This window comes from Melanotaenia boesemani, chromosome 6, assembly GCF_017639745.1.
Source record: "Melanotaenia boesemani isolate fMelBoe1 chromosome 6, fMelBoe1.pri, whole genome shotgun sequence".
In the NCBI taxonomy this organism is placed as follows: domain Eukaryota; kingdom Metazoa; phylum Chordata; class Actinopteri; order Atheriniformes; family Melanotaeniidae; genus Melanotaenia; species Melanotaenia boesemani.
Window position 1 is genome coordinate 18,956,999 of NC_055687.1, and position 12,975 is coordinate 18,969,973.

Consider the following 12,975-nt stretch of genomic DNA (forward strand, 5'->3'; position numbering starts at 1 on the left):
GTACTGTATGAAAACACACATATACATACATACTTTAAATATATTACATTTTAAATGCCCAAATTTCTGCACATTTTAGACACTACATTTTCATTTATTTAGAAAATAAAGATTAAAAGAGTGGATTTTACACCCAATTCAATAAGGGTGAGGAACACTTGCAATGGTGTTCACTTACTTGAAATATTATTTAGAGCACCAAATGTATCTTGCAAGGTCTTAAGACAAACCTTACAAAAACTAGAGCTAGTAATGGCATATACATGAGCTTACCTTGGGCAGGTATATGTGCGAGGAAGGTGCAGTTACAGAGCAGCATTTCAATGTCTGGATTCAGAGTGAGTTATCTTTTTAATTAGCTATATTTCTGGGATTTTACCACATAACATATATACCAACGCTGATTTTCTTCATTTCTGTGGCACAGACAGTCCCATGTGGTCCTGCAAATCCATTAGAGTAGTGGGGGTGAACAATGGTACAGCACTTATGCACTAAATGAAGGGAAAAGCTGAGCTAATGCACCAGAAAACAAAATGAGAGTGCAGGTCATAAAAAACATGCTTAGGCAGATACATGAGGTCAAATACCACACATCCAGCCTCCAGGTCACTTTCCTACTTAGTGTTTCATAGACAGACATTTATTTTTGCAATACGTACCAGCTGCATAATATCTTTTTCTTTTTTTTTTTTCTTTTTTTTTAATACTGATGCAATCCTATAGCTTCTAAGATCTCAGCCATTAGATCTAGTTAATATCCTTTATTCAACGTAAGTCAAGCAGAAAGGAGAAGATAAAAGATGACTAGATAAGCTGCAGATGGATCTTTATGCCTTCAGATTGAAAAAATAAAAATTCAAGTTCACATGAATCAGATTTCACTGTTGGGGAAGTGTTCCCTTTCAAAGAAATTGTTCAATTTCTAGTCCACTTTAATATAAAGTTCAGTTAAAATCAAAATATCGAATCAACATATATGTGCACAGTGTACAAAATGTCCATGTCAACATAGATTTAATTTCCACTGTTGACATGCAATATGTAGCATCTTAAATTTTCATTTTATACTGTTATGAAGAAATTGTTAAATCACAAAAGCATTTGCCATTCATCAGACGTGCTTTCAATCAAACAAAAGATGTCTTTTCACTTATTTAACCCATTCAGACCTAAAACTGTATGTGCATGTCCAACTTTCAAAGCTAGTAAGGTTTGAGTGCTTTCACACATGTGCAGATCATACTTTTCAACATATTTACAGATTGTCAGCGTTGATAAATGTAACAGCAAAATTAAAAATTTAGAATATTATTTTAATCATTTTAGAAGCTGGGAAATAACGTTTAAAAAACCAAAGGCAATTTCATCTTACTTTGCAGGAACTATTGGCTTTTAGGAGGCTGTTCTGAAAACACTGCTTAGGTTCTCATTTCATTATTAAAGTGTGCTTTGGGTTTGAATGAGTTAAATATATCACACACACACACACACACACACACACACACACATACACATTTATAAATAATAACTCTGCATAATGGTTCAGAAAGTCCAGTTTATCCATTTAGCTCATGTGTTCTCTCTCAGTCTGCAAATCCATGAAACTCAGCATCCATGTCGTCGCTGGACTGGAAAAGTTCCCACAGTTTCAGTGTGGCGTCTGGGACACTTTGCTTTACATGCTCCATGTTTCTGTCTACTTTCCGTCTTTTGTGCTTATAAACTCTGATTTTCCTCCAGATTTTCCTGTCTGGAGAGAAGCTTTGTGAAGGAAGACTTGCTTCTTCTTTTTCAGGCAGCTTCTCAGAAAATGCATTTCTCTCTTGGACAGCATCAAACAGTAATGCACTCTTACTGCTCCCTTCATGTAAATGTGTTGTACAACTGATGTTTTTTGCAGATTCTTCACTCTGTATGTTTGTGCTGTAAGAGGTTGAGCAGTTTGTGTCTTGAAAAGCCACCTGGCGTACCAGTTTGAGCTGGGTGCCTTTGGGGGGAAATGTGGGCAGAAATTCACCTCGGGAAGGTGCCGTTTCTGACTTCAACCGATGAAGCTGAGCATGCTCAGCATTTTGTGTGGAAGAAGTCAAAAAATTTTGCTTGTGTGTTTGTTTACAAACACGAGGCTTATGCTTAAATCTATCCAAGTAAGTAAAACAGTTCCTCCAGTCTCCCTTTACTTGAATCAGTGGATCAGTATTGAAAATTGATCCAATTTTTATTTTTTGTCCTAAATATGATCCCTCAGATCCATCTGTAGCAGTCTTGTGATCCTCTACTTGAACAGTCTGTGAGCAATCAAGCTTCCCTGTGCAGCTTGGGTCAGTTTTCTTACATGGTCCAGGAGCAACAAGAACAGAGGAAACACTGCATTTTGGTCTAGTGGGAAAGAAAGAAAAATCAGTGGAATGAACAGCTGTAAAAACAGACAGAACATTTGCTAAGTGGAAGTAGCTTTAAATAAATTATTTGTCTTGCTTAATGTTTAGATTATAGTCTGAAAGGAAAAATTACCTATTGACTTCAGTATTGATGGTGATGAAATTACAGTGCAGGGTTGAAATCAGTCTGTCCACCACATCGTATTCACCAGTCTTAGAGAAAGCCTTGTGACGTTCACTCTGCAGATGCTGAACAAAAATTACTTAGTTAAATAATTGATAACTACAGCTGTCTTGTGAAGGCCACCGAGTGCACAATTATCTCTACGGCACAAGCACCTAAACACACAAAATATTTTTTACCCCTCCGGTCACATTAACTGTTCACTATTAAAGACCATTTATTTAATCTAAAAGGGAAGAAGAGACTGACAGTGAGCTCTGTCTTCTTGATTAGACTAACCACAACAGCACATTTCCTCAAACTGTCGGGTCACAATTATAGATAAGCTTACTATCACTTAAACTACATTATAGATTCAACTACACTCTCGTAGTTATAGGCTTGTCCTATGGGAGGTGGTGACCAACTACAATTTTAAAATTAAGTATTACTGTTAATGGGGGAGAATTGAACCAACTCTTTATTTTATGGGTGTAGCAGTGTAAAAACATTTAAAAAAACATCCATTTTTCACTATATATAATATATAATATATAATATATATATATATATATATTTTACTTTAAATGTGTTAATATTTAATATAAATAAGTAAATACAACAGATCATGTGGACAAAGAGGACTCGCATAGGACTAAAGAAAAACTGATTTTTTTCTTTACTGAATTAATACACGCACATTTCTTGAGTTGCTCTTGTATGTCTTACAAGAAATAAAAGAGAGGCTAAATTCAGGTTATAAATACAGTCTAAAAGATTTTTTTTTTTTTAAAGAAAATGCTTCCTCTGTATAATAATTAAAAAAAATGAAGTTCAGTGACTTAAAAACAGCAGAATTTATAGCAAGCAGGATGTTTTTGCATGGCAGTTTTACATTAACAAGTTGAACACTTACCATTGTGAGTTTGTCATACTTGATCATGCAGCATTCGCAGTAACCGCCTCGTTTCTTGTCTCTGTTCTTCTTTCGACCCTGAGCTTTCTCCTCACTGGCTGAAGCTTTTGCACCTCTGTTACCAGATGAGGTTCATGAGAAACTTTTCACTCAGTTTAGACTTTGAATGGTCTAAACAATGCCATCTCAATTTGTAAAGGTTAAGCACAAATTTTAATCGGACTGAATATTAATGTGGTTAAAGTGAAGAAATTAAATTGGCTAGTGCAGAATTACGTTTTTATTTAAAGATACTCAAAGTTAAAGGGACATGAGCTATTTAAAAAGCATCAAGTTAAAGCACACAGTGATCGCTGACGACCAGTTAAAGCAAAGTATATTACACTTAAAGACAAAATGAGTGATGAAGCACAATACCTATGTCCCAGTTGTTTAGCTCCAGGATGACCTTTGTCCTCAAGATAGAATGGACTACAAGGAGCAATGGTACTCAGGTTGAACTCAGGCATGTTTGGCATTGTGAGGTAAAGTGGACGGTAATGCCTGGCAAGAGACAAGACCGTTTATTTGTCAACACTTTTAAGACCGTACATGAATGAATGTCAGGTTCTTTTGATTTACTGTCTCTTACCGGCTTGAATCCTCAACCTTGACGAACGGTTTGCTGATCCGCCCTCCTGCAACAAACACCACATGTTGATACAGGAATATTCGGCATTCAACATTCTAACTTAAATTTAAGTTTGGTTAATAAGACAGCAGAAAATAAATTAGAATTAGTCATGGAAAAGATTTTTACCTTTGCTTTTCTGAAAACCTTGTTTTGCTGCAGAATCAGTTTTCACCTGTTAAAATGATCGAAATAAAACGTTTTTTTTTTTTGTTTGTTTTTATCTCAAAAGCAAATTTGAACAATTAAACATAAAATCAGTTTAAGATAACGTCCCAAAAACATATTTTAAAATGTTTGACTAGTACACTTACCTTTGTTTTGGCAGCAGCAGTCGTTGAAACCTTGCTGCTGGAAATCTTTTTCTTTTGAACATATGCTATTACATCTGCAGTGGGTATTAAAATAATGTTAATGAAGAGTAAATTACAATATCATACTAAGACAATGGAGAAATAATAAATTACTATGAAACCTACCATCTATGTAGAGAATTTTAACACCCCATTCCAGCGCATTTGACAGGATTCTGTCCACTTGTATCCTCCCCTTGCAAAATAAAATATGAGTATTAGCATACAAATCAAGGTTATTAAATCTCCTTGGGCCTGGTACACACAAAAAATTTTTTAATCTTATGAGATTTTTTATCTGGTCGAGACCTCACACGTGAAGATAAAAAAATCAGTTTTGATCGTATTGTGTGTGGTGTGCTCCAAAAATGTTATCACAGAACAACACACACATGACGATGCTGTCACGCAACTCAGTGTACCAGGCTTTAGTAAACTATCATTGGTGTTGATGTAACAAACCTGCTCTTTCACTACTCTTTCCACCAATGACTTTCCTCGGCTTGTGACAAACTGTAAAAACAGCAAGAAAAAAAAATGTATTACATTCATAACAAAAAAGAAAAAAAAAAAAACTAATCTCAACGAAGTGACAAAAACCTTTAAAAACCGTATGTGCATTGTGGTTGATGAAACGCAGATCTGAACTTACTGCATCTGCTTGGCCCTGGGACTTGTGTTTCCTGTTGTCCACATGGTTACCAGCAGAGTGCGAGTTTGAGCAAGGACGTGGTGAACTTTGTCCAGAATCTGGGCTGGGGACAGGAGAGTCCTGTCTGAGGCGATGCACATACTTCGCCTCCCGCTTGTTTGAAACCAGATACCTAATTTCCTTACTGAAGAACTTCTCAACAGTCTACGTGACAGAACAGGGGAAAACAAATTAAACATGAGAAAAGCTACATATGCATACAAGTAGTCAAAAACTAAGTGAAATGTGTCCCAATTAATTTTAGCTCACTAAAAACTATCAAGTAACAGAACATAGCATTTCATATGTCTTCAGATTTGTAATCTTGTTTGTGGTTTCTTATATTACATAGATTCTAAATTAAAGGCTGACAGAGATGATTTTATTATTACTGTTTCCAAACAATGTTTAGTTTCCCACCACAAATAACCATATTCTCAACTTCACACAACCCTGTGAGACGGTACTGTATTGCTAGAAGTTATGTTTTGTTGTTTGTTCACTTATGTTAAACTGCAACAAAAAGCAAATGTGTTAATACTAAAAGTTACAGTGTTAAAATGATTTTCGACAATCATCACATAATATTGAATTTTCAAGAACTTAATTATATTGTATAATATAAAGCTGCCTAATACAGAACAGAAAACAAAAAATTAAATCAGCAGGACTGACAGTGGCAATATTGCACAGAAAAAAGTGACTTTTAAATTAACTTTAATAAGTCTTATATATCTAAAGCTGGAAGAAAATAAACCACAGACACTAAGTTTCCAAAATTTCTTTAAATGTGGTCCAGTGTGATTTGCCTTACCCCTCCCAGCTCTTTGATGTCACTCTCCAGCGTCTCAGCTGATTTATTTGAAGGCAAGTCCAAATAAAATACTTTCCCAGCAAAAGGTCTGACTAGAGATGACAAAAGTGATCTTTGCTTTATCTGGCTCGCAGTTGCTTTTTCACCCGTATTTACACTTTTTCCTAAAAAGAGAATTATTACAGTTTGAGAAAGGTTAAAAGAAGGTGACAGACAAGTCCATTACAATGTCATTGCTTAAGTATTTCAGCAGTTAGGCCAATTAACTAACCCATCATGAATTAACTGTTAAACTGGTTAAATTAATTTACTATGTATAAAGACCATTTCCAGACTTTCAAATTAATTTTCCTGCATTTTTGTTGGCCTGGGTACTATTTTGTAATTTTTGTAATTTGATAAGCAAATATTGATAGCTATGAAAATATTTGCAATCTGATCCCCAAAATAAACGTGACTGATTGACCAGTCTCTTAATTTCTAAAAGGATCTCTACTCAAGTTTTAGAAAAATTTATTATCATTTGGAGACTTATTATTTAACAAGTCTCAAAGGAAAAGCCTGCACTAAAATCAGAGAAAGGAAGGTTGTTGCCAACGGATACAACTGAGTGTATGTGAGTAGGAGATTAGGCTCCTCTGTGAAGAGTGAAATAATCTTAGAGGTTAAATAAAAACACAGCTTTCTATAGCTAAACTGTGATTTGTGTTTGTATTTTTCTAAAATGTGGCAACAAAATATCAGAAATCATAATAAGCTGTCATAGACACTTTTCGTGGAGAATAAAACATACTCTCAATTTCATTTACGAGACAAAATCGTCTTTATTCGATCACAAGCCCACTGTCAACCAGCGCTGCAATATGTCTATGGCTAAAATCTCAAACTGAGACTAAAACAAGCAGTTGACACTAGAAGTTGGTGGTGTTGATGAACAACAGCTGTTAACAATAACATTTCCAGTTGGAAAGAGATTATTTACCATGGAATCAATATTATTTTGCACTTCAAATAAGCATATTGGACAAAATCTAACTAAAAATGTCTGATTCTGTTTAGATGTCTGTCTCAAAAATCTAAGCACTGGATAGAGCCAGATTTAAAATAACTTTAAGATTATGTTAATGCATTATACAAGAGTAGAAGATTTCTTCACAATCTTTATAGTTACTTTATAAAACTCTGCATATTGTCATAGACAAAAATAATAGGTTTTGGTTAATAAAATACTTTATCTCAGTGGCGTAGGTATATTTAAGCAATTCACTAAAAACCTTTTAGAGTGTTAGGAGAAGCAATTATAAAACATGAATAATGTTAACGTTGGTAAAAACGACAGCCAGCAACATCGGTACCTTGCAAGTTTGGTCCCGAATGCTTCTGATGGCGTTTTGGTTTCATTTTATTCTCTTCAATCATGAGGAAGCGTCTTTCATGCCCTCTTGTCTACCCCATAAGACTATCGTCAGCTCTCTGTGTATAAACAAAGAAAGTTATTTATAAACAAGGCAAAAAATGTAACAAAAACTAAATTAATTGGCTATATCTGCCTATTGTAACTTTAACTGAGGTTAAACGATGTGTTTGCTGTTTAAATCGTGTTTAGCCGTCTTTATGTAAACTTTACTTACGTTTACTATCTTTTTCTGTGAGGATATTCGGCAGTTCCACCAGTTAGCCTCTGCGATAATATAATTTGTGAATCTAACCTAAACACCTTTACTGTATTTGCAAGTTTGTTACCTGAACGTCTCCTGAACAACTTTGAAAGACGCCGTTGTAAACTTTTAGAACGTTGTTTCTTTCTACGTTTCCGTTCCCGCTTTAAATCGGCTGGAGGAGAAAATGCGGGTTGCCATGTTTGACAGTTTCCGGTCACGTAATCAATTTTTTTGCTATCGCATTCAGGAACAATAAATTATCAAGTTCCACAAACTGTTTATTTTTAAATAGACATAGTCTTTCTATTCAGCGTGTTTGACTTTGTTCTCTCCTCCGTACCTTCTAAAGTAAGGGTGTTATTATCTAACGGAAAACCTTCTGAATTTGGCAACACAGAATTGAGTAAACGTACAACGTGATGTGATTCTTTTCAACTGTAAAAAATAACTCGATATATTAATTTATATATACATAAAATTAACACATTAATTCGTTGTTAAAATAGATTTGTGTATTGTATGCATTTTTATTTAACCACAATTAAAAAGAAAATAAAAAAAACAAGAATATGCTCAGGCGAAACTACTTCATTATGTCATCATGCAACGTTTGAGGTGTAAACAGGCAAGCTAGTTTGGGTTACGACCATAGACACGACCTCTTGCACATGGACACGTGTTTGGCCAATGTTTCCCTATTAAAGCCGTTAGGGCAGCCTGTGCTACCGATCTGAGAGGAAACTAAAACCCCTCAGGGGGATGACTGTGTTCAAGAAAGACGTCGTCGATGCTGTGGAGTTTTAGGAGGTAGGAAGTTAGCTACGCTAATCAGCTAACCAAGGTTAGCCAAAGAGCCTATGGATCATTCAATGCTTAGCATGGTATACTAACAGCACAGTAACCAGATCACGAATCATCGGTAAAAGCAAGTTGGTGTATAGATTGTATTAGTATACTAAATTGTGTATTATGTCATGGTTTAAATATATGTTTTGTAAAGACAGTATGAGTGGCCAAAGCTCTGCTCCTGACAGTGATGGCATAACCCCCATCCAGCAGATGGCGGCGTCCTGTTCCGGAGCCATCATCACATCTCTGTTAGGTGAGATAGCCAAAATGAAACTCAACATCTGTCATGACTGATGACTTTACTTAACGCTCAGTCCGCAGTGTATTGCCTACTCCTTGATACTACCGGTTGAAAGCTATTGCTAAGAAGTAGTTGTAGATTAAAGGAAACTGATTTGTAAAGCAAGACCATATTTTACACAGATGCTAATGCTGTTATTCTTTTCAGTCACACCTTTGGATGTTGTGAAGATCAGACTGCAAGCACAGAGAAGTCCCTTCCCTAAAGGTGTATAATAAAAATAAGAATAAAAATATACATTATCTTCACACATTATCTTCACACAGTTTTAAGCTTAGTATGGTGCTATAACATATGTGTTTTTTTTATTTGTTTGTTTTCTCCTCTATACTTTTAAGGCAAATGTTTTGTCTTCTGCAATGGACTTATGGACCACATATGTGTCTGTGAAAATGGTAACTCAAAGGCCTGGTACAAAGCACCTGGTCACTTCAGTGGCACCCTGGTAAGATTTCACACATGCTTTAATCATCCACTTGGTTAACGTTTAAAGTTAAACAGATAAATTCCATGTCACATTTGAAGTCATATCAGTGGCTCATACAACCTATTCCAATATGTATAAACTAAACTACAAAGGCATATTATAACATTAAACCACGAACTGGCAAACATTTCTCCCACACTGACTCCTCATTCTACACATCTACAGGATGCCTTCATCAAGATAGTGCGCCGCGAAGGAATCAAAGCATTATGGAGCGGCCTGCCTCCAACACTGTGTGTACTCTTCCATGTCTCTTTTTCTCTTTATTATATCATTGTGCAATATGTTACCTACCCTCAATTTAAAGACAAGTTATGGAGCAAATATCATTGATTTCATTGCTGGTTAATATCATTGACCAGCTCTTTTATGCTGTGACTAATGCACTTGTTTAAGGATGTTTGTGGGCCTTTTTTGTTTAACTTTTGCCTACCTTAACTCCATCTGTGTTGTCTTCATAGTGTGATGGCAGTTCCAGCCACAGTGATCTATTTCACATGTTATGACCAACTGTGTGCAGCATTGAGGGTGAGGATGGGAGATCATGCTCAGGAGGCCCCCCTCCTAGCAGGAGCTACTGCTAGAGGTGAGCTGACCGCTGCCTCATCAGAGACTCGGCTGCTCATATTGTTTGAAGCTCTAACATAAGTTTTTCTTCATTATTTGCATACAGTAGATTGGAATGGATCTACTTAACAAAAATGCTCTGAGGGAAAAAAAAAAGGTATATTTTGAGTCATCACTGTCAGTGGGAGTTTATTTCAGCAGTTAACATCTAGCATTACTTTATTAAAGATCTGGATTTAATTTTCTGATTTATTTCCAATATCAAGCACCCATACCTTTTGTCCTATGGCCTTGGCTTTATTAAACTTTAAACACCAGATTTCATTAAGCAGATTTGAGACACATTTTGGCCTTTAGTCACTATCTCTCATTCCCCTTTTATTAATTTCCTGGTAGCAATTTTTAATACAAAGCCTGTTAATTATAATTTAATTAAGATATTCTTTTTTCTTTTTAATTAAACATTGCCATTAATCTAAAAAATGCTTTTAATTATTATTTTTTGCCACTAATGCTGTTGTTTTACATTCTTTTTTGTTGCTGTATTCTGATTTTTTTCCTCCCCAACATCATGTCCAGCACGAGGATGTGTTTTTTTAACCTGTCATTTCTGTACCACCTCCTCTTTGTTTCAGTGGGTTCAGCGACTGTGATCAGCCCTCTGGAGCTGATCCGCACTAAGCTTCAGTCTCAGAAACAGTCATATCGGGAGCTTACTGACTGCATCCGTTCTGCAGTAGAAACTGAAGGCTGGCTGTCCCTCTGGAGGGGTTTGGGGCCCACGTTGCTCCGAGACGTGCCCTTCTCTGCCATGTACTGGTACAACTATGAGAGGGGCAAAAGCTGGCTGTGTGAATGGTATAACATCACAGAGCCCACATTTACCATTACCTTCATATCTGGAGCAGGGTCAGGATCAGTAAGTTTCCTGTAGCACATTAATCAATATGAAGATTTTGATTAATCTGCTAAGATAATTTTATGTAAAGTATTTTAAAGCAGAAGTATACAACAATAATCTATTTGTTTATATTTTGTATCTTTCAGATTGCATCCATTGTGACGTTACCCTTTGACGTTGTTAAAACGAGAAGGCAGGTGGAGCTCGGGGAACTACAAGCAAAAAATTGTAATTATCACATAATTCACAGATGATTTAAAATGAATAGATGTGTGTAAACAGGTTTCACTTACATACTGTAAGTATTACAACTCATTGTTTCAGGGAATTTAATTAAAAATATCCATAGATTCTTTTTCCTCCTATCAAACAGGCCTTTGTGGCCGAGATTAGCTGGCGGGGAGTTCCTGGTACTCAAGAGGTTTATTCACACATTTAGAGGCCTTGTGACTGTCATGTGACATTCATCAAGGACACGAGTCAAGGCCTGAATAAACTGGAATGAAACTGCTGGAAGCATTGTGTTGTAGGCTTTATCTTCAGCTGAGTAATGGCTGCCTCAGCTGGGCACAGACAACTATCTTCACCCCTCCTTCAAACCGCCTTTCCTTTCATCATCTCTTTTTGTTTTTGTTTTCGTATGCAGCCTGCTGAAACAGTCCTTCTGTGTTGAGCACTTTGTAGTGATTGTTTTGTTTCCCCAATGTGGAGGTCTGAGCAGTGAAGAATCACATGTAAAATCAGGCTTATTTAAGCTCTTCACTCCTTGTAAATACAATGTAGCCTCATATAGCCTTAAAACAATCAGGAGACAAAATATACTGCAAATGAGATACTGTCAGTGTGGCATGAGAGTTTTGCTCCATGAATCTTCAAGGCAATCAAACACTGAGCATCATATGTCCAAGGAGTAAAACATCATTACCTGTAGGCTCATTTAAAAGGAAAACGTGTAACATCAAAGAGCATACACCAAGTCCAATATGAACGACTAATGAAATTATTACAATCTTCCACTTTGCCAATGCTTCACATCTCCATCAAGTTTAGTGGAAATTGGCCCTGGATTTTTCTGCATTACAGACAGAACAGAGAAAAAAAGCAGCAAAAGCGAATAAAGTCTCTGCTGGAATGCGTTGATGAAGAACTTGATCTTTTCTTATTCTGTTGCTTAGCTCCTGTTGCCTCAGAAGTTAATTCTTGGAGTTTGTTGATCCCCACACATCACAATGTATTTAGAACGAACACCATAACACTGTGTTCACTGATGGATGTTGGACTGTACAATTTAAGCTATTCATTTAATAGGTTACAAACTAGAAGTGCTAATAAACTGTATTTCTGCAACTATGAACACTTTATTTTTTCCACCTGGGATATTAATCCCATGTTCAACATTAAAACTAACACAGTATAAGTATACAAAGGTTGCAAGCTACTATTCGATACTGCAGCAACCACCAGTGGTTCACTTTACATTTAAGTGGTGTGTGTCTTGTTAGTGTCTTGCCAGGTGTCATCCTCCACTTTCAGTGTGATGAGCAGGATTGTGGCACAGGACGGCTTTCGTGGACTGTTTGCAGGTCGGTGTTTATCTGATATTTCATTAATCATCGAAGTTTCTGTGTAAAATTACATAATCTGTATGTCTGTGCATGTCTCTGCCAGGTTTCCTCCCCAGGCTGATCAAAGTGGCCCCCGCCTGTGCCATCATGATCAGCACATACGAGTTTGGAAAGGCTTTTTTCCGAAAACATAATCAGGAAAGAACACTTGGGCTGCTGCAGAGCAGCAACGCATGATGGATCTCTCTCCAAAAACACATCAGAACTACTGACAGACCACACCTGGAGGGAAAAAAAAGTTATTTAGCCAAATTCAAAAATGAAGGCGAAATAGGAGTGAAATAACAAATAATTTGAGCCTTTTCTGCACTGAAATATATGATCAAATTTTATATTAAAACCTTTTTATTTTAATGTTTATGATTTAGTTATAAATTCTTTTATGATCATTGCTATAGCTTCTGTGCGCACAACTGATAAAATCTAGTTTTTCATCTAAATAATGTTAAGATTACATGTTAGACATATTTGACAGCCAGCAGATAGCAGCTACACTCGGGGTCATATATGAATTTCTGACATGTGGCTGTCTTTCTGGGATCATGTGCACTGTGCCTGAAATCGTTTAGGTGGAAATGTGAAATTACTTTATG

At 36.2% G+C, this 12,975-nt stretch overlaps 2 protein-coding genes across 8 annotated transcripts; one reads left to right on the forward strand and one right to left on the reverse strand.

Moving 5' to 3' along the window:
• Positions 1 to 745: 745 nt before the first annotated feature.
• On the reverse strand, positions 746 to 7,824 carry dbf4 (DBF4 zinc finger). 3 transcript variants are annotated; one of them, XM_041987853.1, is made up of 14 exons: positions 7,735 to 7,785; positions 7,623 to 7,672; positions 7,347 to 7,464; positions 5,992 to 6,155; positions 5,139 to 5,342; positions 4,949 to 4,999; positions 4,613 to 4,682; positions 4,448 to 4,521; positions 4,263 to 4,308; positions 4,095 to 4,140; positions 3,881 to 4,006; positions 3,464 to 3,578; positions 2,518 to 2,633; positions 746 to 2,382 (listed from the first exon to the last, which is right to left on the reverse strand). In XM_041987853.1, exons 3-14 carry the CDS (start codon positions 7,408 to 7,410, stop codon positions 1,587 to 1,589), a joined length of 1,872 nt encoding a protein of 623 aa, XP_041843787.1. In that variant the 5' UTR covers positions 7,411 to 7,464; positions 7,623 to 7,672; positions 7,735 to 7,785; the 3' UTR covers positions 746 to 1,586. The 3 variants fall into 3 exon arrangements, with proteins under 3 accessions (XP_041843787.1, XP_041843788.1, XP_041843786.1); XM_041987854.1 differs by lacking the exon at positions 7,623 to 7,672 and having other exon boundaries at positions 7,735 to 7,824; XM_041987852.1 differs by having other exon boundaries at positions 7,623 to 7,817.
• A 95-nt stretch (positions 7,825 to 7,919) lies between these two features.
• Positions 7,920 to 12,649, forward strand: slc25a40 (solute carrier family 25 member 40). 5 transcript variants are annotated; one of them, XM_041987860.1, is made up of 10 exons: positions 7,920 to 8,000; positions 8,653 to 8,754; positions 8,950 to 9,009; positions 9,141 to 9,247; positions 9,455 to 9,522; positions 9,751 to 9,875; positions 10,492 to 10,775; positions 10,904 to 10,985; positions 12,260 to 12,340; positions 12,426 to 12,649. In XM_041987860.1, exons 2-10 carry the CDS (start codon positions 8,658 to 8,660, stop codon positions 12,557 to 12,559), a joined length of 1,038 nt encoding a protein of 345 aa, XP_041843794.1. In that variant the 5' UTR covers positions 7,920 to 8,000; positions 8,653 to 8,657; the 3' UTR covers positions 12,560 to 12,649. The 5 variants fall into 5 exon arrangements, with proteins under 5 accessions (XP_041843794.1, XP_041843790.1, XP_041843792.1 ...); XM_041987856.1 differs by lacking the exon at positions 7,920 to 8,000 and adding an exon at positions 8,232 to 8,459 and having other exon boundaries at positions 8,657 to 8,754; XM_041987858.1 differs by lacking the exon at positions 7,920 to 8,000 and adding an exon at positions 8,233 to 8,571.
• The last annotated feature ends 326 nt before the right edge of the window (positions 12,650 to 12,975 follow it).

Coding starts and splice junctions, on each gene's coding strand:
- dbf4 (XM_041987854.1), bottom strand. CDS start 7,410: ATGATTGAAGAGAATAAAATGAAACCAAAACGCCATCAGAAGCATTCG. Junction 5,343..5,991: donor ACATCAAAGAGCTGGGAGGG/GTAAGGCAAATC, acceptor TCTGTCACGTAG/ACTGTTGAGAAGTTCTTCAG. Junction 4,683..4,948: donor AAAGAGTAGTGAAAGAGCAG/GTTTGTTACATC, acceptor TTATTTTGCAAG/GGGAGGATACAAGTGGACAG.
- slc25a40 (XM_041987856.1), top strand. CDS start 8,440: ATGCTGTGGAGTTTTAGGAG. Junction 9,248..9,454: donor GTCACTTCAGTGGCACCCTG/GTAAGATTTCAC, acceptor ACACATCTACAG/GATGCCTTCATCAAGATAGT. Junction 9,523..9,750: donor AGCGGCCTGCCTCCAACACT/GTGTGTACTCTT, acceptor TTGTCTTCATAG/TGTGATGGCAGTTCCAGCCA.